Source organism: Mycteria americana, chromosome 9 (assembly GCF_035582795.1).
Source record: "Mycteria americana isolate JAX WOST 10 ecotype Jacksonville Zoo and Gardens chromosome 9, USCA_MyAme_1.0, whole genome shotgun sequence".
In the NCBI taxonomy this organism is placed as follows: Eukaryota; Metazoa; Chordata; class Aves; order Ciconiiformes; family Ciconiidae; genus Mycteria; species Mycteria americana.
Genome location: NC_134373.1, coordinates 33,332,958 through 33,359,882, shown reverse-complemented (window position 1 = coordinate 33,359,882; position 26,925 = coordinate 33,332,958). Strand labels below are relative to the sequence as shown.

Sequence of the window (26,925 nt, the reverse complement as noted above, 5' to 3'; positions counted from 1 at the left end):
TGCAGGGGTAGATACATGTGCGTTCCCACGAGCCGCCGCCCTGCGAACCCCTTTTTCCCCCGCATCCCGCCTTGACGAGGGGATTGCCGCTTACCATATGGCCACACAGATCTCGTAGGGGTCCTCGCAGTAGGAGTTGAGGTTGCAGTTGCTGTAGCACACCTTCTCCTCGCAGGCCGGCAGCGTGGAGTCGCACCACTTGCACAGGTTGGTCTTCAGGCTGCGGCGGGCGCCGGCGCTGCAGGCTGTGGGGCAGAGAGGTGGTGGAGGGTGAGCGTGGCCGTGCTGGCCCGCAGTCGGGAAAAATAACCACCATTTTCAGCGATTTGCACAACCAGTGGAGAAGGAGCCTGAACTGTCCCTATTTCTACATGCGTTTGTTTATAGCTTTCATTTTGCTCCATTGCTTGGTCAAATGTGGTTTAGATTATGCCAAAGCCTAGAGGAGATGGAGGGATGCCGGCTGTATGGAGACAGGTCCTGCCGGACGAGAGCTTTGCAGAGCCTGGGAAGCTGCGAAGAGCCGTGTTTTCCCTCCGCGTTTCCCATACCGTTTATCATCAAGCGGAAGTTTACTTCTTCCTCTACAACCTGGGCTCAAAGTGGCATCTCCCCTCATTCTGAGTGCACACAGTGTCCAAAAAGGGCCATCTCCGGGTCCCTGCGTGCCTGAAGACTTTATTTATTCCCCTCCCTGGGGGGAGAGAGGTGCTGGGGAGGGATGCACGGCCAGGCTGGGGCAGCTCCCTCCTCTCCTGCTGCCTCCTCATCCTCCCTCTGCCCGATCAACGAGCCCAAGCTGTGGAATGTGTTTGCCACCCGCTCCTCCAGCATCTGTGTTTTCGGCAATAAACGATGGGCTGAGACTTCCCGAGCTCTGGCGTGACGAGGGCAGCTCCTGCCCCGGCTCCGCTGCCCGCTCTGCCCCAGCCCAGCACGAGATGCTCTCCTGCCCTGGGGCACCGGATCCGGCCCAGCGGCAGGAATAACTGCTGCCCATGTGGCGCTGCTCTGCGTGTATCTCACAGGCATAAAATTATCTCTATTTTTATACAAAGGGTGAACGAACTATGCTCGGTTAAGGGATAAATCCCAGCTAAATTTAAACTTCCTGTTTTAAGGCTGCTAAACGTCTTTTTTTTATTTTATTTTAAAAAAAGACACTAAGTGGCTTATGTAGAAATAGATATTTATAAATTTTTACTTAAGTAAATACACTCAAGAGCGCACAGGTAGGAACCTGAGCTACAGCAGCTAATTTTTTGAAGGTTTGGGTCATCCGTGCTTCTCCAGCTGCCGCTTCCCCGAGCCGCCCGGCAGCGCTGGGTGCTCCCAGCCCCTATGAAAAGGGCAGTCGTGGCTAACTGTGCTGCCACAGCCATCACAGGGGTTTTCCATCACCAGCCGTCAGTTCAAACAAGAAACAGACTGCAAAATTCACGACTGTGGCTTGGAAAGCCTCAGCCCCTGCAAGCAAAGCCCTGCCGATATAGGAGCATACCCATGGGCACCCTGGGTCTGTGGGCAACCTGCAGGACCTCCTGTGTTCTTGATGGTCATACCTGTGACCTGCCCATGGCCAATGGCCGAGCCTACAGTCCCTTTCCTTTTTAACGCACATACTGTCCCAACAGCAAAAAGGGATTTTAAACTTCTCTGTTTCCCAAATTCGGGGTGCACAGCCAGCTCCGACAGCATCTTGCGTGCCTGCTCCGCTTCCCTTGCTGGCCCAGACCCCCCTCCACGAGATGGCCATAAAGGAGCTGCTGGAAAGCTCCCACACAGAAATAAACCATTTACAAGCTCCCGTGGCCTCGTACGTAGGGCCAAGGTTAACGGCGGAGGGGAAACCTGGCTGCAGAAGAGAAGCCTGTTGCATCTGAAGGCTGGAAGGAGGAACTTACGGTTTAAATGACCCATGCGAGGCTTAAAGTGCAGCTCAGCAGGGATCGTGTCGTGCAAGGCGGCAGGGAAGCCGGGAGTTGAGCAGGTGAGGATGCTGCCCACAACCTCTCGCTCAGCATCCCCCCATCCATGGGGCTGCTCTGGCCCTGCTGAGGCACCCGGGGATTTTGTGGGTGACCTCAACAGACCCAACGTCCTGCATCCATCCAAGGGTTAGCTACTGAAATCATTACTTCAGCCAGGATTTGAAGCACTTGCAGCCAGCACAAGCCACCCTCGCCTCCCCGCCTTGCTCTGCTGGGGCCGGACTCACAGCATCCTGGGCAAAACCCCTCTTGAGGATGAGGGTTTTAGGGGTGGATGAGAAAAAAGCATTTGTGTGGGGCTCTTGATCTACAGCGACAGCCACTACGCTCTACAAACTCCATCAGTGTTATTATGCGGGAACAGAGAATTGAAGGTAAACTGGTTTCTCCCCCCAAAACCCAGCCCCACCACACCCTGAGCTGTGCTCTGCTGGTGTCGATCCCATATTTGCGCTTTCACCCCCCTCAGTTCAACCCATGTATGCCCTGGCTCATGCTGTGCTCGCAGCACGCTCATGCAGGACCACGGGCTCAACACCATCTTCCCATGGATATTTGGGAGCCCTGAGGAGGAGAAGCAAACGGACAAATCCAGGTTGTAGATATCACTGATGCAGAAGAGCAATGGGGTTTGTTATTTATGTATTTATACCCACTGGGTATCTTATTTACTTATTTATATCAAGGGTTTGCTTGAGGTCTCAGAGCAAAACGTCAGCCCCAGCAGTTTTGTACTGGCGCGCATGGTGGGGATCTTGGCTTGGCAGTCGTTTGCACTGCGGAGCAGAGAAGCCAGGGCAGATGAAGAGTTAAATATGGAAACGAGATCCAGAAATATAGCGGTAACTGGACAAAATTCTTTGGAGACAAATTGTTCTAAACTAGCTCAGGCTGCGATTCTGTTATCTGCTCTGCAAGAAAGGTCAGAGCAGGAATATCTCTTTTTCCCCCTCCTTCTTCTCCTAGGAAGCTAAAATGAAGAGCACAAAGCCCACTGCAAGTTTCTTCAGGACTTTGTGTCCTTGAACCATTAGCTCGTAGGTACAATTTAACTGCCACATCACTCATCTTGGCCCTGATTAGACCCAGATGAACACTTTCAATATTAATACTCGGATGATTTAATAAAGCTGCACGAGCAGTAAAAGTAACAATACGCTTCCATAAAGGGGTTCCAGATGTTGCCAAGGCAAATGCTAAACATCAAAATACAAACTTCAAAAAAAAAAAAAAAAAAAAAAAAGACAAAAAAAGCTGGATAAGCAAAACTTGGAACAAACTATAAACTAATTAAATGTGGGTTGAGTTTTCCAAAAAATAAATTGAAGCCATAAGGATGTGATGTGAGCCAATAAATAGTACAGTTAGTCGTTATTGTGGAACGACAGTTGGAAAGATGGTTTGAAGTCACCGATAGGTGGGCTCACAGCGAGCTTGGCTTCCTATCAATAGGAAGGCTTGTTCTCTTGTGCGTAAGAACAGGATCAAGTCTTCTGGTATCTATAACTGGGACCCCAGAGGGGTTACTGAGAGAATACGAGCTGATTTTCAAGTAGAGGAATAAAGGAAAAAACTACACCAGAAGTGCCTGAGTCTCTCCTGCAAGAGCAGCAGGGGTGACACCACCACCCAAGGACATCGGGATATTTTTTCATGTGTGTGGGGGCAGCCCTCCAGCCTCTCGTTGCCCACAGGACATCCACACTCTCCACTTGGCCACCTGCAAGGCCCATTGAAGCACCACCGCCATAGTCAATAACCCATCCTCTTCCCCCATAAAAGAGTCATCTAAAACAGCTCTCCAAGAGAATTTCGTACCAGTCCCATCACTGCAGCCACGGAAGCAGTCAGCTCCCAACAGATGAGCTTTTTGCTTGCTTGCCAGGTGCTCAGCTGCCAACGGTGACTGCAGCTGTAAGAACCCAGTGGGATAAATAGGGGATAAATAGGGCTCTAATTAGCTCATCTCTATCAATGCAGCCCCAGAGAGCAGGTAGGTCATCCACCACCTAACATTGGCTCCAGCTTTCTGCACGCTGCGGTCCCCAAGGGGGGTGAATCACTAGGGACCAAGCCTGGGATGCACAGATGTGAAGGCACGGTGCATTCGTTACAGGGAGGGAGAAGGCGCTTTGTAGCCAAAGTGACGGCATGTGCATGCAGTGCGTTTTTGCTGCGGGGCAGAATGAGCAGTTTTAGTTCTCAAATATTGTCTCTGGCGTGCTGTCTTGCGACAACTAAACACCAGATGGGCTTAAGGAAAAGCGCTTGGTGTGAGATGCTAGGGCACTTGCACCCCTCCCGCTCTCCCCCTCTCAAGGTGGAAGGGGACCTTCCACAATTTAAGGGCAATTTGCCCTTAAATTGCTTTTATTTTTCAAGGACAAAGAAAAATTGATCATTTTTAGGTCATAAATGCTTTGCAGTGAGGTCTACCCTCTCTTTTCCGTATATCTCTAAGCACCCCAGGGTGGAGCTGATGCTACTTGGCAATTGCAGAGGGCTTCCCAGCTTGCTGTTACTGCAGCAGCTCTGGGAGCTCTCTGCATCGTCTTTTCCATGCAGGTCAGCCAACCTGTCATCCCCAGGCTTTGCCCTCGGAGAGAATAAGGCCTGGGAGAGTAGCTGCCGTCCTGTGCGGTTTTCTCTAACCAGCAGCACGCTTAAACGCAGGACTGGGGAGCACCTGTATCTCAACCCGGCAGCCATGTTGCTCCTGGAAACCCCCAGGCAGGTGCCCTGATGGAAACCCAACCTGTGCTGAGACCCGCTTTCCCACCTGGGTCAGCCCGGGCTCAGCGGCGAGTCCTTCGTCCGCCACCGAGTTCAGGATTAGGCTTTGCCTTGGGCTTTCGTCCATGGCTAACGACATGACTGCACAATAACAGAGCCTCTCATAAAATTATTATGAGAACAAACAAATTCCTTCCCTATTATATACAGTACTCGTTTTTAAGATAAAAACAAGAGCAGGGCTGATGGGCTCTGCTCTCTCGCTGACCCATGTGAGAACGCCAGGACCTTGGTGTTCTCCGTTGGCAGGTTATTCCTGAGCTGCCTCCTCCACGAAGCAACCATCGGTGTCGTGGATGGGCTACGTCAGGGTAATTCCCATGTCCCTGATTTCCAGGAGATCCTATGCGGGGTCAGTAGTCCCCATCGCAATTGTCCAGCGCGGCCTGTGTAACAGAGGTCCCGGGTTGCCCGCAGTCAGCTCCGGCTTGAGCGAGATCCGATCTGTTGGAAAGCGCCCGGCCTCGCTGCAGCACCCTGCAGTGCTGCAGGATCTCCCCAGAACTAGACCTCAAGCTGCTGTACTTTTATTTCGGATGGAGCTTGGCTTCCTCCAGCCCGGTCCTGTTCTCCAGTGATGGGATCTGGTGCTACTTTCCGCTGCTGAACCGAAGAGCTTTTTAGTATCAGGCCGCTGTTCTCCATCCGTGTGTTTTACAAACACTGTATCTTCATCTTCATAGGAGAGGTAGGGCAGACCAAATGGAGCTCAAGAAACTTGTTATCCCATTTTTTGCCCCTGCGAGGCACAAGCCCCCAGCTCCCACAGGAAACCCAGCAGTGCTCACACTGCATTCAGTTCAGAGGACCAGGCTCTGCCCTCAGGTATGTGGTCCCACATAGTCCTGCATAATAAATACTGTACTTGGCAGAGTACAGTATGGAGCAAGGAATGAGCCAGTAAAGTTTCCTGGTGAATAAAAAGGGACTGATTTTGATTGCGTTAGACATCAGTGTTTCCCGGTGCCAGAAAGACATGCAGTATACATTTCTGGTTTGCTTGGACCCTCTTCAAACAGGCTGGTAACTGACTTATTCCACCACTTATTTTTCCTTTGTGAAAATATCCCTTTAAATTAAGTGTTTAGCAAATACTGCTTAGTCCCATTACAAAGTAAATTGGGTATGGATCGTACCAGCAGACTTCTCCAATCTCTTTCAGATGCTTAAATTACATCATGATCTAACTTCACCCCAGGGAGAGACGCGCTCCGCAGAATATTGCCCGTCCTTCTGCTTTGGTAATCTCCGGTATTTCTTGGGTACCTTTCGCAAGTTGTCTACGCATCGGCGCAATGACTCTGCTTTTGGGGCGTTGGGACGTTTCATCCAGACGTACCCCAGGGTCGTGCCCCAGCAAAGCCGGCACCGTCCGGGCGAGCTGGATGGCCGGTGCTCGGTGGGGAGGATTTGGCCGGAGGGGTTTCTCTTTGATTTTGGTCAGCTGATGTCTGTGCCTGCAGGCGAGGACAGGGGGAGCGCACCTGACCCCCCGCTCCTCCGTCTGCCCCTGGAGCCGCTCGTCTCCTCCATCCACTGCGACCTTGCTCGTGCCCGGGGCACTGACATGAGGTAACACCAGGGACCCTTCTCCTCCACCCACAGCAAGATGTTTCCCCTCCAGGAGATCTCAAGTCTCCTGCCCCAGATTTCACTTTCTGTCCCCCAAAGCTGCTCCTGCTGGGACAACCCACGCTCTGTCCCTCTGGGCCCTTGTTTGTCCCGGAGGTCCGGGTGCTGGGGCAGGGTCCGGCCGGTGGCCACCGCTGGCGCGGGCTGGCAGGAGCAGGCGTGCTGCCGCAGGACGGCTGGGCTGGCGGGGACGCCTGCGACAGGAGGGCTGCATGGGCAATTATCTGCCATATTGTGCTCTCGCTTGTGTTTAAAAACAACAGCTCAACTGAGTCATAGATCCTACGGCCTCTGAGTCATTTTTTATTTCTGGATTTCACTGCTCTGCCCTTTGCGATGAAGAGAGTTGCATGTGCGCGCGCGCACACACACATCAAGTTCACGTTTGTTTTTCCCCTATAAAAACAAAATGATTTCCATACCATTAATGAAACAGAAATGATTTGACTTCGTGTACCCTGGCTTTTATTTTCCATTGTATAAACTCTGCAGATGAAATAATGATGGTTGTAAAGTAAACCTCTCTTTTTTTTTTTTTTTTTTTTTTCCTTTCCCTTTCCAGGCAGCCTCTTTTCGAAATAGCAATAGGGAGTCACTTACAGACTTGGCTTGCGCTGAGCCTGTAGTAATTAACCCCTCCGTGCCCAGCTTTTCCTCTGTTGGTATTTAACCACAGCGCGGGTGAAAGCGGCAGCAGGTCTCCCTGGGACTAGAAGCAAAGCAGGGGAGCAGAGCAGGCAGGGAAACGCGGGAAAGGAGGAGAAGAGCTGGTCCGTGCAAAGCAGCGGAGGGTGCTTGGGGCGAGGCAGCCGTGGGTCGGGCAGCTGTCCTGGGAGAGCCGGGGCGCTGGCACTGCAGAGCCGGAGGTACCTGCACTCTTCCTGCACACCCCATTTTTTGGGTGCAATTCAGCACAACTGTTCTGCGTTCAGCCTGGCAGCCCCGTCCTGGGTCGTCCCCCTTCCTTCTTGCTCCCCAGGGACCACCGGTGCTGACATCTCAGCACAACGTCCTCTCTCCTCCGCACCGCCGCTGCGGAAATAATCTGTGGTAAACAATTTAATCACCGAATCTTGCTCTTTCTGTTTACACGGCTGTTATGATTTTATGAAGTACCCGGAGGAAAATTAATAGGGTGAAGTAATACCTTACATGACCAGCAGATACAGCTGGAGCTGGGTGCGCGAGCACGTGCCTGCCTTGCCCTGCGGGACGGGGTGAGCTGCCCTCCCCGTGTGAGCTCTGCTTTTTGATATAGCCTTACCCTTACATGCAGCCTGCCTGGGCATTCTGTCTATCTTCGAGGCTTATAAACACGCCACAAGCATTTTTCTTAATCGCATCTATCACGCAGCAGCGCGGCCCTGCATCCCCCCAGCATCGGTTCAGATGCTTCGCCCATGTCTGGCCCGGGCGGGTTAGTGACACTGGCTGAGATACTGTTACTCTTCCCAGACTGGGTGATGTGTTTTATATTATTTCTTTTGGATTTATTAAGCATTATGTAACCGGCTAACCAATCCCGCATGCGACGCAATCGCGGCTGATTTCATGTCAGTGGAAAGTAAACAAAAAAAAATGTTCTGAAGTGGCTGAACTGAAATTCATTTCCACATGCAAAGCAATTCCTGGAGGATCTTCCCCGTCTCCAGGCGGCTACTTTGCATGCAGGCTGTCATGCAACCCATTAGAAAAGAGTTATGGAAAAATTGCATGTTGTACGCGATAGGGCGTTAAAAGCAAATCCTCTCTGTTTACTCTCCGCATGAAATATTTAAGATAAAGTTTATTTTACTTCATTATTTTCAAGTATCTTTGTGGATTTCTGCTGCTCATTGAAATGTGTTACGCTGGCATATTGTTTCTCTTTTAGCTGGAGAATTCCTTCAAATGGGAAAATTACTCACCAAAGAAAGTTTGGCATTAAAGTTTGAAAAAACAAAGCAAGCCAGCCCTGCAGTCCTGAGGTCCTGAAGCCCAGCAGGACCCGGCCCAATGTGACGGGGAGGTTGTTCTGCCCTAGCTCATCTTTGGAAGGACTATAAGTACCAGGTGAGGCAAAAACTATACCCCCGTTAGACTCTGAACTCAAGCTCTTTCAGGAGCACTCTTCTTTCTGGTGTTACGGACAACGTCCTTCCCATTAACACCAGTTTGCACCCTGAGACATTGAGCTGAGGATGGAGGAACACAGAATGGATAAAACACAGACCTAGTGGCCCTGTACCATTTGTTTGTTTTTCTCAGTGTCTTTGAAACATTCAGCAACGTCTGAAAATGTTGTGTGTATTTCTGAATCCATTTCACTGATGCCCTTAACCTTCACTGAAACATCAGTAAAGTTGGTGGCCGGGGGATGCCCAGTTGCATGTTATTTGCATTATTTTTCAGTAAGCCCCTAAGGCACCCAAGCAACTGCTTCAACCTGGGCAAGTAGCTAAGTCCAAGTTAAGCTGAATTGCTGAATTAGGCCTGGCTGGGCTGGTGGACCATGTAACAGCGTTTGCCACTTGCCAGGCTGCAATTCAAACATAAAGATGGCAGGCACCAAGCTGTGATCCCAAGGGCAGACGAGGGTTGGATCCCAGGACAGGACAGCCCTGAAGGCCATGCTGGTGAGCAAGTTCACAGCTCCACATGGGTGTCACCACTGCACCCGGCCTTGTGCCAACTCACTAGACGAGCAAACTTGTCCTAAAACCAGGAGGGAACCCACAAGTTAGGGGTTTGTCCACCATTCTGGAGGCTCGCTTATCCCCTCAGGAGATGAGCAGGGACAGGGTCTGCAGGAGCACTCCATGTCCCACAGCCCTCATTGAAAAGGTGGCCCGAGGCAGGGTTGAAGGTTAGCGCAGGAGTCCCTCGAGTCGCACAGGACAGCAGCTTAACACAGGTTTTTTTCATTCCCTAAGTGCCAAGCGTGTGCTGGCTCTTGCGGTTTGCTGTGTAATTATGGCCGGTACCTCCAGAGCCGTCACCATGCCAGGCAAAAACTGCCCTGGCAGACAAAAGCAGTTGTGAATTTGCCCGGTAATAACTGTACTTATCCCATTAAGCATTCGGCAGCCGCTGGTTAAGTACTGGGCTATGAAAAGTCAAACGTGAGGAGCTACAACGCAAACGAAGGCTCGCAGCTGTCCTCTGTCTGAAGGTGCAACACAAGATCTCGGCTGCCAACAAGTCCCTTTCATTGCACCTATTGCCCCTATTCCTTTCTCATTCATATCTTTTGCTGTCCTTCCCACCCATGTGTGTCGTTAGAAAAGCCCTGAGAGAGCAAGCTAAGCCAGCAGTGCAGCCTAACAACGAGTTTGGGGTCTGGGAGGGGAAAATCCCCCACAGCTGGGGGTCAGCCCAAGGAAAAACCATATACACACCCAGTCCCGTGTGGTTACCTCCGCCAGCGCCACACCATGCCCCACCGCCACAGCAAATCCCACCAGCCCAGACGGCACCTGAGGGGAACATGCCATTTCTCCCGGCAGACGGAAAGCACAGCAATTTATTCAAAGTCTGAGGAGAGGGAAAACTGCTGAGGACAATGTTCATAAGCAATTTTAGCAGCTCTGCCAGCGCCTCTGCTTATCTGGGGCTTTGCAGCGTAAAGCAATGCATTAGTGTGTGCCATGGCGTGGTGTGTGTAGGCTGCTGGTGGGGTTTGCAGAGGGCTAAGCTAGCACGTCTCCTGTGGAAAGTGCCTTCTGATGAATGGGGATTCGCACACCACATTTTCAGAGAGCTCTGACATTTCAGCCCTTTGAAGAGCGCTTTGCAGTGATCCGGTTTAGACTAAATCCTGGTCTTAAAAATGAGTCCCTTCTTCCCACCTCCCACGCTGGTTGGGAGAAGGAGTCACAGCCTGGCCACACACGGGTGGTTTGAGCTCATCTTGTTGCAAGTCGTTGCAGAAATTGCTGAGGATTTAACAGCACTTGCAGGTCTGGGAGCTGAATGGCAGAAGGTAAGAGTCAACTGACTCCATAATGCTGTTGCCATCGTTTTTGTTGGTCTTGTTTCTCCAGAGCCATCAACAGTGTATCCTATATCCGGTTTATTTAACTGCATCTCATTCTCAGGAAGACCCAGCAGAGACGAGTGTCTCTCTCTACATAGAAAAAGAAGTAGCAACTAACATAACAGTAAAAGCAAGTGAGCTGCAAGTCGGTTGCAGACGTTGCTCTGTCTTGACTACCACAATCCAAGTAAAACTACTGCACGGCAGGGTTTTTTTTTTGGTGTTTTTTTTTTTTTTTACTATTATCATCATATTATACTCTGGAATTCAGTTTTATGTATATTTTTCAGGCTCTGCAGGAATCCTGGATCTCCGGGAATAGATGGAAGTGAAATTTAAGGATATCGTCCAAATAGGTAAACATGTCGGAAACATTATCTGGGTCACATTTGGGCAACAGGGTTTGCTCTGTTTTAAGTGCAAATGGTTTACTGATGATTTAGATGAACTTCCTGAGGAGTGTTTGAAATTCCTGGCACATGTTCGATTTACCATCTGCTAGAATGACTTTGATAAGCCCACAAAGAGACGTTAGACTAGAGCAGCTCTTCATATCTTGGGTGGACTTTTCGTGATTGCCTAGTTTGTATTTTTTTGTGTTTGTATGATTTTGATTCCCGAGGAGAAGCAAGGCATGCAAGGGACTGTGTGACGAGCTGCCGGGGCAGAGATGCTCTGTTAATTCTCCATCAGTGTGCTGTCATAAAGTTGTTCCAGCACTGCCTGTTCTTTATGTCTGTTAAAATTATTACGTAGAGTCGAGTTTTGCCCTCATTTAGACCAGATCTAACAGTAATTAAGTAATTTGTGCTGCCAGAGGGAGCTTGAACTTGAGGCTAGCCTGGATTATAGGTGCTAAGAACTTTCTCACTTTTCCTAAAGCATCCCACATTTAGCACGTACATAGATGGTGCGTTCTTCTCTTTCATTTCTTTCTTGATCTCTTAAAAAAAAATCTTTTAAGGAGTTTGTGTTGTAACCTACCAAAAAGCACTGCCCAATAGGGTTGAATTCAACTTGAATATTTTCCATTTTTCTAAAGCAGAAGGGAGCTATGGCAGGAGAGCAGAGGGGGCAGGTTTTTGGAAAGGAATTTTTGCAGGAATGGGATCAAGAGTCCTGTTGACAGGGCCTGAAGTGCTTTTTCTCCTCACATGAAAGTAACAGGAGCTTGCGTGTCTGCGCGATGCCTCTCCAGAGACCCCTCTTGCAGGAGAAGGAGAGGGTTCCCGCAAGTCCCGGCCCCTTGGCAGAGCTGCAGCACGGCTCCGGGGAGCCTCGGCGGCTGGAGGGCACAAGGTGCAGGGGGTGAAGCTGCTCCTCCAGCATGGAGGAACAGAAAAAGAGGGGAAAGTTCTGTGTTCACCGTCTCCCGCTCTGAGATCTCATCATTTTGCAGTAGCTCGTTGCCTTGTCAACTCAGCATCCTGCCCCAGGATACCTCCTGAAACACGCTGCCGTCTGAACGTTGCTGAGCAATGTTCTTCTGCCCAAGAAGTGGCAGAACGTACTTCTGCCCAAGAGCTGCCTCCCAGGCTGCAGCCTGTTGCAGAGGTAATAGCCCCGGCAAGGGTGAAAGAAAAGCTCGTGCCCCTTGTGACGCTCTTTTACAAACAGGTGAGCACAGGGCAAACATACAAAATGAGAGTAAATGTGTGCCGGGGAGATCTGACCCCCAAGCAAATATCCTGTGCCTCTGGTGGGAATGTCTGCGACCATTTTCTACCACCACTGAGTGCCTTTTGACATATTAAAGACATGGCAGGAACTGAGCTCCCAGGGGATCCATTGGTCTTATTTCTGTGGACGCTTGTACCCTGGGTCTATTTGAAGAAGGATGATTCATTCAACTGCTCGTTGCTTATGGCTCTGTGTGTCACTTCCTATTGTAAGAAGAAGGGTCTTGTTTGCTAGCGTGGACCGGTTGGGGCTAATTTCGGGATAGATCTAGCGTGGAAAAAATGCTTTACGCAGCAAGACAGTGGCTGATTCAGTTTCTTCCACGCTAGATGCTGGTGTTCAGAGTCTCCCAGGAGAAAGTTTTATCAAGCAACATCAGACAGATGTTCCTCATCGTGTCCCAGCTGTGTTGGCCGGTGACCTGCTCTGTCAAACACTTGTCAGGGGACACAGGCATTCATTCTGCACGGGTGGCATTTTGTTAAATTATCCACCTGAAAACAGCAATGGATCCTTTTAAAGAAATATCTATACCCGTAATAGTTGTAAAGACCCCAGAAGGGCTTGTAGTCACGGCAGTCCCAAGAAGCGTTCCCAGGAAGGGGTCTGAGTTCCTGATTTTGCAGGAAAAGAGAAGAAATTCTTCTCTGGATTTCCAGTGCCAGGCACGGTATGAATTCACACTGGCAGTATCATCTTTCTGATGGGGTGCATGGTGTGCCAAGGCAATGCAGGACACAGTCAAGCTGTCTGGTTTGGGATGGCTGAAGTGAGAAGGGATCCCTATCAACATCTCAGAGTTTTGCATTGTCGATCTAAGGAAAAAGCCCCTCTTAGTGGTGTAACAACCAGCAAGCCAGGAACTTCAGCAGATATCTCTGGGCCTCCCAGAAGCAAAGATGTAGGAAAAGTGTGTTGTTCCCAGAGGGAACATCTTCACAGGAGTGCTGAGGGAACTGAAAAGATTAGGAGATGCTCAGATACTGGGGCAAGGAGATGCCTTATCAATGATCTGATCACATCCGTCGGTGTCACTTCAGGTGACTGCGTCAGGGCTCAGCCCCGCCTGGACCCTGGACCAGGGCAATAAGCCAGCCCTGTTTGCTGGCTGCCATGCTTGCTGGCACAAGCGCATCAGCACTGCTTTGCCTGTAGGGCATGTATTAGGGTGCGATGGTCCTGGAGGCAGGGACTCTCCAGCTCCCAGGCATGGTCAGAGGACTTGCCGTCATATGCTGCAAGGGGAGGACAACATATGCACTTTGCAGGCTGAGTGAAGGCGAGCAGGCGTTTCCTTCAGCCACCTTCAGGCCTCATCAGCATAGACTCTGGAGCCGGGGTGGAAGCTGCTGGGGATGGCTTGCTTTGGACCATCCACAGCATGGCAAGGTGAGAGGTCTTGCCACAGGCCCAGGCAGAGCATGTCCAGTACGAAGCTGCTTCAACCGCTTTCAGAGTCATGGCCAAGGCGTGGGTTGAACTGGAGCCCGGGACTCTGCAAAGTGACAGCCAGCAGCTGCCACCACTGGAGCTGCACATCAGCTCCCCGTTATGGCTTGCTCCTGCTGATAGCTGCAAATTGCACAGCGGAAATGTTGAAAACGTCTTTTTTTAAAAAAATTATTATTATTTTAGTCTTGAGTCCATCTGTAAATAATCCTGTCTAGTCAAGGGTAACGCTTGGGTTGAGGTATATCCTTGGAACCGCTAGCATCCACGTGGGCGATAGCCCTCCGTCCAGTGCAGACTGGCAGGCTGCGGTGTACAGCTGGACACATTAATTGCCCCAATGCCGAGATGCATTTGCTGTAGTATAAATCAGCTGTCGTTTGTCAGGCGTGTTCCTGGCTTATCAACGGGAAGCAAAACACTGCAGTGGAACAGATCCATGAAAGGGTAAGTCCTGGAGTGGCAGACTTGGTGGGAGCATGGGCTGCAGAGGGGATTGCACGATAAGCAGGCACTCCCACTTCTCCTAAAAGCTTGACAGCTACCAGCAGCTGGCAGGAGAGTTTCAGCCCTCCATGGGCTGTAACAAAAAGATGAACCAACTGACGAACAAGAAATATGACTCTGATGGACCTTACAGATCCTTTCCGGAGGCAGGATCACAACGGTCGTCTCTGAATTCAGGGATGTGCATGCAAGCAGGGCCAAGACAGCTTTCAGCCACCCCTTCATTTCCCCCTCAGGGTCCCTAAGGAAATGTTATCCCACAGTTGGGGTCCAGCACGGAGATAATGTAGCTGTAATCCACAGGTCTGATAAGGCAGGCAGCCATCGGTGGTGTTATCTCCCCTCTACATGGAGGCCCCTTCCAGCGCAAGGCTTTCACTTGGCACACAGCGCTAAACGCTGGATGTGAAAAGAGCAAAGTGTGTGGGAGCTGCTGATTTTGTCTCCTTGGTGGGACTGTTTTTTTTAAATAAAAAGATCAGATGTTGCGCTTCCTCGAAAACACGACAATCTATGGGAGAGTTCATTAGTTTATGGCAAGTTGCAACACTGCGGAGCCCGGCTGAAAGCAAATGTTATTGCAAAGAGTTATCACTAAGGGGAGAGGAAAATAATGTCCCGAGGAAATAAACTCGACAGAGCAAAACATGGAACAATATAAAGCTGTGGAGGACAGGCAGTAGAGTTGAATACTTTCTCAGAATAAAAGCCCCCAGTCACCTGTTTTTAATGCCAATGTTTGCTTTCTGCATATTCAGTGAATATGTGGGATACATCTGTTCAGGACTCCATCTCTAATGGGAGTAACAAGTATCATGATTGCAGCTGGCTGAACTTTTTTACTACTAGTACACAAAAATGTCTTTGTGACCATGATTAAATAGTGATAACACCAGTAAAACAACAGTAAAAACCAGCTTTTGTTTTGTTTTTTTTTGTTTTTTTTGTTTTTTTTTTTTTTAAAACGGTGTGTTTTAATTTCAAGTTCCATGGAATTATATTTCAAAAAGGACTTTCCTCCACAAAGCCCCCCACGGAAATACAGATTTGAGCAGCTTTAATGATGAGCAGCGTGTCTCAAGTCTGAGCAAAGCTGGAGGTGCAAGGGGAGAGGAAATGCCCGCTTTCATAAATCTGACATAGCTGTACACTGCCAGCTTTCCTAGCCTTCAGTTAGTCTAACTTACACCAAGGGCTGAAATTGTAGTATAGGGTTCAGAGAAGTGTAAAGGTGAGTTCAAAATAATCCACCACTTGTCTTGCTGAGTCTCATGCCACTTGCAACACTGCAGAGGACTCTGGTTTTGCATTGTTGGAGGGGGGTTTATGCTTTCTCCTTTTATTTCCTAATTGGAGAATTTTTTGCAACTTTGTTCTTCTTCAGCCTCATGGTAGGATGCACAAGTTTCTCCTTCAGGCAGTGGGATGCTGCGCCTGCTCCCAACCCAGCTACCTGTACCCAGCCAACCTGGGGCCCTTGCAGCCTCTTGGTTTGTTTTGAGGGTGATAATTTCTTCCTTGGTGTTTTGGCTGTCTTAAAACAACACCAAAGCAAAATATGGTGCTACTTGACAAGGATTGTCATAACCAACCCTGCAGCCATGTGTCCCGGGGCAGGCAGCACCCACCTCCACGCGCTGCGTAGCCTGGGAGAAGAGGTCTGCTCCGCTGCTCCGGCTCAGCCTTGGACCTGCAAAGCCCCTTTCTGCAAATGGATGTATTTGCCTGTGAAACGGAGGGTGACTCTTCCTTCGTCCTCTTCCTTCCCTCGTCCTCTCGGCAGCTCAGGTTTCACTCCGCGTTCCCGAACTGCGTGTGTGTTGGTGTTGGGGTGCAATCCCCATAGCTTCCCTGCCTGAGGAGCGGACTGGTGTTTTAGTGGCAGTACGACCCCTGGTTTTAGCTCTGGTGACCTTAGAAATAAGAGGCTGACTTCTTGAACAAGCTGCCTGAGGAGCCTGGGATAGGTCAGAGATTTCTTGAGCAGATCAAAAGCCAGAGATGTTTTTCTGACAGCCGCGGAGCTCCCTGTCATGATTTATGAATTATATACGCTCTATATGTTTAGCTGAAGAGGCTCACTGGGGGAACAGGGGTTGGTTTGTACAAGCAGAAAAGAGCATGTGGCTTCAGAGAGCCACCATCTAATGAGAGATAGCCCCTCGAATGCGCTCTCTGTGGAGCCATCGAAGTGCCTTGGGGCACCGTGGCAAGGGGAGCCCAGGAGACTCGCAGCAAAAAATGTCAGGATATTTTAGCGAGCCAGCGTTTTAATGGGAGACTGGGTTATGGGGAAGCAGACCCAGACCCCAGGAGCTGGGAGCTCTGGACTCGGGGCAGCAGCCCCGCAACCTTCCCTCGTTTCACAAATGCTCTTTCTCTTTCTTTGGAGCTTCAGCAGGTCCCATGGGGTACAGCTCTCCCTTGGTAAGTGCTGCGTGCCCTGGCAGACTTGGAGTTTCATGTCCTCTTTGGGAGGCGGGATGCCCAAAGGCACTCTGCCGGGCTCCTGGGGCTCTTCATGCCCTGAGAGCTGTCGTCACACCAGTGACACTTAGGTCCCCTTCTTGAGGTTGTCTCAACAGCTCAGAGAGTTGTGGTGCTTTTCTCTCCTCTCCGTGAGACGCGATTTTGCTCAGCCCCATGTTTGTGTGGCCTGACCTGAGCCCTATTCCTGACAGCCAGAGCACGAGGGAGACTTTCCTGATTCTGATGCAAAACTGGGCGGGAAAACTCCTAATTATTAACTTTAAGGCCAGAGTATTTCCACGTGCACAATACAGTAATCCCTTTATCGTGTCCGTAACTTCTAGGTTACAGTCTACCGGGCAGATAGTCTTGCAGTCATTGAAGGCTTTTGAGCAACAAAAATCCACCGCGTCCTGAGCCTGAGTAATTACTTGCTGGAACAACTTTACTGTGTTGTGCTCTAACACAAAAGCACCCCGTTTCAGCTTCCAGTGTGTAAATCTTGTTTTTCCTTCGTCCCATAGAAGAGGAAGCCCTCTGCCAGAAAGCACCTCTCCAGGACCTGGTTATAGATGGTGACCCCCTCACCTCCCAGCTCTCACCTGGCCAAACTAAAGACACTGAAAGCCTTCAGCCCTCCCACTGTAAGACAGGTTTTCCAATCCTGAATGATCCTTGTACTTTTTTTGGCCTGGGCTAGGTAAATCCAGACCTGCGCCCCAGCTCTCTGCCCTGGAAGGATTCCCCGCTCCCCTGTGTGAGGGTTTGCATTAGCAGTGGTGCAACTACAGCTCGAGTCTGCACCTTCTGCTGAGAAAGCCATGTAAAAATGCTGCCCTCCAGCAGCCACGGCCACTGGGGAGAAGTTTAAGGGTAGATATTTTGAAGCCTTGCTAGGGCTGGCCAGGGAGAATGAGGGAAATCTGGTAGCTGAAATTTCAGCAGTCTGTCAGACTACAGTCCTTTTTTCCATCACGTATGGATGAAAGCGGTCAGATGTGCTGTCTCATGACCACTCAACCATGTTGGTGATTAAAGGGATAGAGACAGGCAGCGTGGAGCACAAACTGGGGTCTCTGCTGCCCCGGTGTAAACTCTTAGGGAGAGCAGCGAAGTCCCTAAAGATGCTTAGCTGGCCTCGAGGGATTTATTCCGGGATACCTGAGATGCAATCCGGGCCGTGCTCTCTATGGCAAGTCTCAAATCTCTGTGCTAAGGGGAGCGACTGTCACCAAGCCAGCACTGTCACTCTTTAAAGAGAGGCTGGATGAGCAGTGGGATTTGTTGCTTGAAGAATAACCGAATGTGTATTTTTTGTCATTTTGAGGGCACTTGCAGTTCCTCTCCCTCTTCATGTCAATGCAAAGTGGGCTCCGAGGGTACTTTTACTGTCTCAGGATGGCTGTATGGTCGATCTTAACACGATACGCGAGGGAAGTGGATGTAGCCCCAGAAAACATACATCATTGTTGAGCTGAATCAGAGAGAGCAAGCTTTGGCTTATTTTTTTTTTTCCCCATGCGGAGGCAAATTTTGTCATCATATCACTCATGTAACCTTTCAGATGAACTTAGTAATCATGATATGTTTTGGTTTGGCTTCTTTCAGATTAAAACCCTGCCTTTCAGAAAAAGGAAACCATAAGTTAAATAACTCCAAAATTAGGTATTTCTGAAGGATAATTAGTGGTCTTCTTTCTTACCAAAACCAACCCAAGATTGTGCTTTAAATAATACCTTGTAGTAATTCCTTCAGTTCTGCTCCAAATGTGATTAATTTAGCAGGATGTTATCGGTATAGCATCCTACTTTTCAAACCACAATTTAGGGTATTATCTACAATAATTAATACTATATATCTCTGCAACTTTCTGAAAAATCAACCGGACCTTATGTCCTAAATCCCCCCATCTGGGTCTCTCTGCTTCAACAGTTGCACCAGGGGTTGTATTTGCCTCCACACAAATTACCGACCGGTCATATTCTTTCATTCCCGATTCCTGTAGATAGGGGGACCCACATGAAGTGAATGCAGATACAGATCCGTGCCCCCAGTTATTTCATTTGGATGCAAAAACACTGGAATTATAATCCTCCTACTTCATCGCTTTGAGCAAAAAGCAATTTTAGTTGCATTGAAATTTCTATAGCAAGGGGAACGGGTCTGTGTTAGTAAAAGAGTTTACTGTAAAAAGTGCCATTGTCCGTATATAGGGATATATGTGTGTATACACATCCATAGGGACTGTATACACAGAAAGAGACACACACACATACTTAGGAGATGCGTATATAACACTCACTTACAAATCTATTCCCTGTTATGAAACAATCATCAAGATATAAACAAGAGAAGTTAAACCATGGATGGGCACATTTTCAAGTGCTGCTGGAGGGTTTTATCTACAGTATTGAAGAAGTGCTATCAAAACCTAAACAGGGCACTTATTACAAAGAAATCTTTACGTAAGTGCTGGAAAGGTTTGCCGAATAACCAGATGTTGTTGCAAAGACACTTCTCCTCCCCCTCTCCCCACTTCTTTCCTTCTTTAATAGTTCGATTAATTCTGTGCATAAACCGGGGCAGATAAAGTTCTAAGCTGCAAACTTCACCACATCTGGACACTGTCGAAGCCAGATTGTTCAGCGGTGCACTTCAGTTGCTTTTAAACTCCCTCAATAAAATAAAAACTTCCAACAAGTAATGCTGACCTATATATATTTTTGCACTGTAAACACTGACATCTGCGAGCTGCTCCAAGCGAGCACGCAGCGCTTTCCACCAAGGCAAACGCTTGCCGTTCACCGTAAGAGAAATACACAGCTGATGCAGTCGTAGCAGTGTATTCTACTAAATGCTCAGCTATTTCCAATCCTCCGGCTAATTGCTGTCAGGGGAGAAATCAAAGATAAGCTATTTTGCTGGAGGAAGAAAAAATAAACGACCTCTCGGAGTATGTTGCTTAACGCTGTCTAACCAGAAACATTTTTCTACTCACAGAAGGAGAGCAGCAGTAAGGAAAGCAGACCCGGTCTCCTCCAGTAACCCATTTTCTGGATCCCGCCAGCGACCAGAAGCCCGGCTTCACGGCATGGACCAATTCATCTTCCCTCAGTGCAGCCGGTCTCCTGCATTTCTGCTGTCAAGCCCGGAGCCCCGAGTTTGCGAGGCTCCCGGCTAGGCTTGCCGGGAAGGCGGATCCAGCCACTAAAGCCCAGCTGTGTGTGGGGTCCGCCCAGGAACTGCAGTTTATGAACAAACTAAGCCTGACTCTCCTCTCGAAATATATACAAATATGGGAGGGGGGAGCCAGGGGAAGAAGCCTGGCTCCGAGAAAAAGAGTTTGATTTTTTTTTCCGATGACAACGCGGAGCTGCTCCCAGCTCCGTACGGCCCAAGGAACTTTGAAGGGGACCTAATGTCTACTGCGTGCATCTAATCAAAAAGGCATGGGTAATCCTGCATGCCTCTTTCATCTGAATAAAACACGGAAGGTAACGCTTCAATATGTTGAGCTGCCATTAATTTGCTACTTTTTCCCCCCTTTTAGAAATTAACTCTATCTTTTAAGTAAGCTTCAATAGGCTATATTTGTAATAGGGGTAATTGGAAGGTTTAGGGCAGCTCTCTCAGAAAGACCACATCAATATGAGCTTAGCCTAAGGTAGGCGCTTTCAACCCATTAAAGCAGCAGGTTTTAAACATATACTTATATGTTTTCCTGAATCAGGGCCTAAAATAATAACATAGAGCATTTAAATAGCTACTTTTTCCCCAAGATCTCAAACTGCTTTACAAAAACTTGTAAGAAATATTATCCCCACTTACAAAAGGGAAACTGTGAAACGTAGCAGAAATCTGACTTGCCTTGGTTGGTAACGCAATCAATCAGTGGCAAAAGGAGGAGTAAAATCCTCAAACTCTTGCCCTATGATCTACCCCAATCCTTCAGAATGTGTTAAAATAATGATCAATGTAATCGAGTGTGGCAGAGAAAGAGATGTTGTTATTAAGTTTTTTCTCAGCCAAAATGCCTGCCCTAAGGTGAGGCTAATTTTTTATAGTTACTGATAAATACATCGATCACTTTTTAATGCATACACAGCATTCTAATTCAGTGATTCTCCAGCTTTTTATTTACCCATTTTACAATTCATCTTTTACTTCATTAATCAGTACGTGGTGGATACGTGGTGTATCTGTGTATGCTTGTGTGTATGTGTGATCGTTACTGGTGAGCGTTTTGTTCCATTGGACTTGAAGATCCTTTCTTTGTATGAATCTTTCCAATGAGCTGCACCCCCTTGATTTGTAAACTATTTATATAAATTATTCTGCTAAATAATGGTAGCTCTTTTCCCTTCTTCTGTATTTAAAAAGGAAAAAGGGGAGGTGTTAGATGAGGTACAGACACAGCTGATAACTATAAAGCATCTCTCCTATGCCATGGCTACACTAGCATGCCTCTGCAGACAGTTGCTTGGTCTGCTCCCACTTGCTTCAGGGTGCCCAGATGCAAGCCAGCTTAGGCTGTCCTCCATGGAGACGTGGCCATATGTCCCTGGGATAACTGAGCAGAAAGCTATGTGGATGCCCTAAGGGAAGGCACCACTTGGCGTACACAGACAACGTCTATCTGGAAGAATGAGTCTAGAAACCTTTGCCTGACCAGGGGAGCTGCCTCTTGCTCACAGCCCTGGAGGACATCGGCTCAAGTCCTAGGCAAGGTGCGACATTGCTCTCCCTCCCTTGGCTGTCTTTACATCAAACTGGGCATCTTTCTGTGTGCTGTGTAGTATTAATCTAGAAGAGGTGGGTTGGCCAGAGTTACAACAGCTGAGGTATGGCCTTTGCGGGCTAAGGACAAGCAAATGTTTAGCAAGCTTTCAGAAAGACATTAGTTTTCATTAAGTGTATTGAAACTGCTGTGTGCACAGTGGTTTCTTTGGATGACCTGTCAACTCTCCTCCTTCTGATTCTGATTTCAAAATGCCCACAGATCGCTCAGGCTGCCGGTTGGATTTTCAGACGTGAGCCCTTCTGTCTGTTACAAGACAGCTGGATAAGGCTTGTGTTAGGAACGTCGCAGATTATTCACGATCCATGGGAGCCCTCTTTAAAATCAGGAAGAATCCCCTGCTGCCTATGAAACTCAGAGAGAAATAATGTCCCCAGCAGGAGCCCGGAGGGGCTTTAAACAACGGTGGACATTGACAAAACACACTGTATGATTTGGAAGTGCAAGGGAAGCAAAGGATATTATTTTTTTAGTGGCAGAACCTGGGAAGGCAGCAGGAAGCCTGCACAACATCCCTGCAGCCAGGGACCCCGAGCCGCGCGAGCTGCATTTTCCAAAAACCCAGGCAATCCCAAACAACTTCTAGGCCAAGCTGAACCCTGTAAAACGCTTCATCCTGTCTGCAGAATAATCTTAGGGAGAGACTGGGGCCGGAGCTCACTGAAATGAGAGGAAAGGCAGTAGCTGTCCCATGTGATGGCATCTTTACAAGGCAGTTGGGTTTCTACAGGAAGCTCTGCAAGGAGAAGCTTTTGGGGAGCAACGTTTGTCCAGCTCTTCCTAAACAGCTCTACTTATTTCTAGACGGTGTCAGACCTGCTTCTTGGTAAAACATGGTGTCGTGGTGACATGGGTGAGGGTTTGCTTTCATAAACTGGCCGCTGGGCTCTGCAGGCTGCTTTCTGCACAGAGGGAACCTGTCTGTTCAGCCCTTGCTGCATGTACGATTGCACAGAGCTAGATGTGCCCTCCTGTAATCTGCATTTTTGGTGCACTGAGCTAAGGCTATTGTAAGCAAACCTCATCTGCAAAATAGGAAGAACGTGAGGCTGGGAGCTTGTTTCTTTCCTAACGCTATGGCGTGAGTCACCCCGGGTTGAGGAGGGAGCCACGTAGCATGTGCCCCACTGACCTGGGCTTTTCTCTGACCAACAGCTCTGTTCTGGAGCCCCTGCTTACTTCTCAGACCTTATCCAAGGAAAAAATGCAAACTAAAAATCCACCAAAGTAACTCAGGGAAAAGTGAGTAAGAACTCTGGGATTTAGCCTGAAGTGTCTAAACTCACATTATAGAGCTTTGCTTCCACGAGAGAACACAGTGACCTTTGGAGTAAGACACTGGGGAGGAAGAAGAGATAAATGGTTATTTTTATTGTTGGCTTGGTGTAAATTCCCCTGCTCCTCTATTAGTGGTCTGGACAACCTCATAACTCAAGACACACTGAAGGCTGGATTTAGGCTGAGGAACACAAGGTCTCTGCAGGGTGATTTTTATGTTGCATTGTGGGAACAGTTTTCCCAAAGTTCTCGTTTAGGAGCTGGAAGATATTTGCTAGAGAAGTAAAGTAAAACTTTGGCCACCTGAAACAATATAGCCTATATTTAAAAGAAGGTTTCAAACAGCCTGGGTTTCCACTGTGAGAGACAAGGTTCTGCAATCAATCCATAGATTTGAAGCTCCCAACATATGCCCTAAACGCCCTTGTGTAGGGTAATATCACGATGGACGTATGCCATACCCAGGTGAGTCAAACCTCTTATTCTTCCCAGGGGGAAAGACCACCTTCGTGTGACAGGGGACGTGAAGGGAGAGAAGGGAAATAAGGGAACCATGTAGCCATGGCCTGGACAGTGCTAATGCAAGGGCCAAAGCTCCTGAGCTTCCCTGGACCTCCTCCATGCCCACAAGACCCCAGAGAACATAGCAGGGGCATTGGGTTTAAAATGACTGACTACAGCAAAAGGTGTGGGTTCACTTCTGCATCAGAAGATGTTCCCTTGGCCCGCTGGATTGCTTGCACGTTACATGACTGGACTAATATCTGTTTCGTCTGCTTTGTTCCTTTTAATCTGTTGATATCAGTAGTGATGTGGGCTTCAGATAAGGTCCACGAGTGTTTTCTGTTGTGAAGAGGATTTGTCTTATACTTCAAAGTTTTAAAAGGCAGGTCTAATCAAAATGGCTACCTGAGAGGATTGCGGACTTAGCTTCTATTAGTGAGCACAAACCCATACTCTTAATTTATGTGCGCATATTGAGTGGTTGTATTGAACTACTCCCAAGTCATCCTGGCAGTTAATTTAACCTCAAGAATTTCAGTGTCATCACTTCTGCATCTTATAAGCACAGCCTTGGTTTCACCGTGCCATTGGTAACAGTTGCCTGAGAAGGACGTGCACCCCGCACTCTGGATCCGATCCAGCCGGCACCTCCACTCTGCCTTCACAAGGATACTGGCTCCAGTCCTGGGAGGGTCGAATAAATTCAAATGCCATTGCCTGGGGGGTGCTGAGGGTGCCCATCGCTCTCTGGGAAAAGTTCTCATTACCTTCCCGCTGTCACAGTTTCCAGTGTTTTGGTGTTTGTTTGAGCTCATGTATGGAGTACTATGGTTTGTGCTCCCTGCTACCACCTAAGGGAAAATACCATGACTTGCCCTTTGGCATTTTCCACTCTCTTGCTGCAGGTTGTCCCAGCGATGGTGTGGTAACCTTTGATGATCAGATAGCACAAGGAGTGCAATCAAAGCCAGCAATGCATCCTGAGGGATGCAGCTATACCTGGGCACGAGTGGCCTTGTCTGCATTGCCACAACCACTTCTCCTTAGCCCTGCCAGCTTCCCCATGTTCCTGCATCTCAGCTAATGCTCATTTTGGTAGCCACGCAGGAGAAATTCATTTTCTAAGTGATGCCTGACTTTTATTGGAGTCTTTCTGTTGTTCAGAAACACTGGCCTAACTTCCAATTTCTCTCAGACTGCGTGCAACAGGCTCCTTGACCGAAGCCTCATCAAGATTAAGTAAAGGCCTAATTTTCCCACCTCCACCATTTACAGTGTTATTGAGCTGGGTTTTTTCCCAACTTCTAGGCTCCATGAGGAGTCTAGACTTATGTGAGGAGAGGATTTCCTGTTTATTCTTTTTGAACCTATTTTCCCCCCTGCACTCTTCCATGCTGAAGCAGCTACTCATGCATTTTACCGACAGTTCCCTGACATTCGTTCCTCTGCCGTGTTTTCTTAGGGAACCTCAGCAAGCGCTGTGTTCTGCTCCATCCATCATGCCAATGACATTACGTGCAGACAGACACCAGCGCCTTCAGTGAGGATCAGCCATTGAAGACCAAACGCACAAGCTGGCATCACTTCGGCTGCCGGACGCCTCCGGTTAGCAAGCACCTTGGGGTCTGAGGGAATTAGCCTGTAGAAGGAGGCATGAGCAGTTTGACAGCCTGCCTCATGATCTTTGTATTATTATTACTAGTAGTGAAATTATGATAGGATCCAGGAGCCTGAACCATGGATCAGGAATGTGCTTTTGAAGGGAAACTCCCGGCCATCCTCTTTGGCTTGCACTGCGAGGCAGTCTTATGGCAGGCACGCACTAGGTTTTTTTCAGCAGCAGCTAAACTGGAAGGTGTGAAGGGTGGTCAGTCCCCAGGAGCGGGCTAGGGGCACCCTAAAAAATATCCCCTAAAATACGCATGGTGTGGATGATGGGTCCTCAGCTCCAGCTGTGTTGCTCCATGAATCTACTCACGCTACCCAGTACTGCACGCTGGCAGAGCCAGACACTGCACAGGCACATAGACACGCGCCTCTCGTCAGTAGGAATATTGGCTGGTTAAGTCTCTCTTCCTCAGGTTATGGAAAGGCCACAGGTGTTGGGGGATAGGCGCAAAGCACAGCCACTGGTTTAGCTGTTGTCATTTAAGTTCCCAGGAGCAAAGTGATGGTTGTTGTTGTTGGTTGTATTATCATTTAATTCTAACTACTTCTAAGAAGTTGAAGGGATGAGGAATTCTAAATGAAGCTACTGAAAATCAGTGTTGCGACAAAGGGGAAATTATCTGAAATATTTCCCATTAATATGGCATGTATTTTTCGTCTAAGGTGCATTATTTGCTAGAACAAAACAGGCTGTCAAAAGAGCCAAGCAGGAAAGGTAACACACGTAACCTTACAAAAAGCATCAGAGAGCTAGTTATAAGGTATATACCTTGCTTAGCTTTCTTCAGCAAAAAACCCAGTTTATCCAGAGTAAGAGCAGGATTAAAAAGAATGGACCTACAGCCTAGAAAAAGACGGGGTCCCTGTTTGCCAGAGACTGTGCAGGGAGTCAGGAACACCTGAGAGGAGGGCAATGAGGCAGTCTGCTTCTACCCATACGGTGTCACGCCTTAGAGAAGGCATACTAAAACTTGCAAAAAAGAGCTTGGTGAACTTGGGGTATTGCTTTCTCTCCTGTAAGATGTGTAACTCTCTGGTAAGGAAGTCAATAGTACTTTGATGGGAAAAGGTTGTTTTTGAGAAAAATCTACCTCTCTGATGACGGTTTCAGAGTCTGAAGGGACTTGTAGTTAGAAAGTTGAGTTGGGTTGCCTTCTTATGGTTGAAGAACAAGGCACGTGCTGCCTAGTGAAGATGCTGAAGAGCAGGAGGGTGTCCCGGCTAGAGTAACCTGCAGGAAATCAGACTCACGTCCTGAGAAGAGTGGGTTCAAAGAGAGCCTGACTGCGCTAGTGGTTGTGTCTAGCTAGGGAAACACTAAGGCTTATTTTGACCAAAGTAGTGCAAGTCCTGGAAGCACTCCTGAAAGCAGTACTGTGCTGGGACCGTTTTTCTGTGAGAAAATACTGTTAGCCCACTTTGCAGGCTGAGGTGGGGAAATGTGGCTCAGGAAGAGCACTTTGTTGGAGTCTTTGGTGCTTGCTGAAGACCTCTTCATTGCACACTAGTTTGTCAGTACATTTCGCGCTCTCCTCTAAAGCTCCCCAGGCTGTAATGTAGGTGAGGGCTACCTGGGCTGTTGGTCACCTTGATTTGGGCACTTCTATCATTATCCTCCTCCTACATAGGTAGTGTTTTAAGTCTTCTCCACATCTTGTAGTTAGTATTAAGAAAATTCAAAGCTGAAAATAGTTTTTGAAATGACTGCATGTTAGACCTGCAAAATATTACTGTACTTTATTGATAATGTTATTTCCATAATGAAAATATTTAATACAAAGTATGATATCCCGTATGAGCTTCACATAAATATTTCCATTATATCGCTGATATGGATCAGAAAAATTTCAGTACGCACATTCTGCAAATGCAAGTGTAATTGATACAAGGTATGTATCTTAATGTACATCTTGAGTAAACATAAGAAACCCATACCCTAATGGAAAACAGACTTTGTCTTACAACATGCAATCATGCTTTTACATCTAAACTGGACTTTGGGTTTAGAAAACAAATCTTAAATCAGTCCTATTCAGAGGACAAATCACAGTTCACATACTTGTAAAAAACTTTTGTTCTAGGAAAGCCTTTTGTGGAAAAGCTTGGGAAACTCCATCCAGCTACAGTGGTGGAGGGGTGGG

The 26,925-nt window shown here is 48.3% G+C and overlaps 1 protein-coding gene across 1 annotated transcript in view; it reads right to left on the bottom strand.

Moving 5' to 3' along the window:
* The window catches only part of LOC142414280 (TGF-beta receptor type-2-like), a 34,443-nt gene extending 14,715 nt beyond the window's left edge, over nucleotides 1–19,728 (bottom strand). The window contains exons 1-2 of the mRNA XM_075511290.1: nucleotides 19,535–19,728; nucleotides 95–245 (exon numbers count right to left, since the gene is read on the bottom strand). Coding sequence (XP_075367405.1) covers nucleotides 95–245; nucleotides 19,535–19,586 — 203 coding nt within the window. The 5' untranslated portion in view covers nucleotides 19,587–19,728. The remainder of the gene's footprint in view (nucleotides 1–94; nucleotides 246–19,534) is intronic.
* Between the last annotated feature and the right edge of the window lie 7,197 nt (nucleotides 19,729–26,925).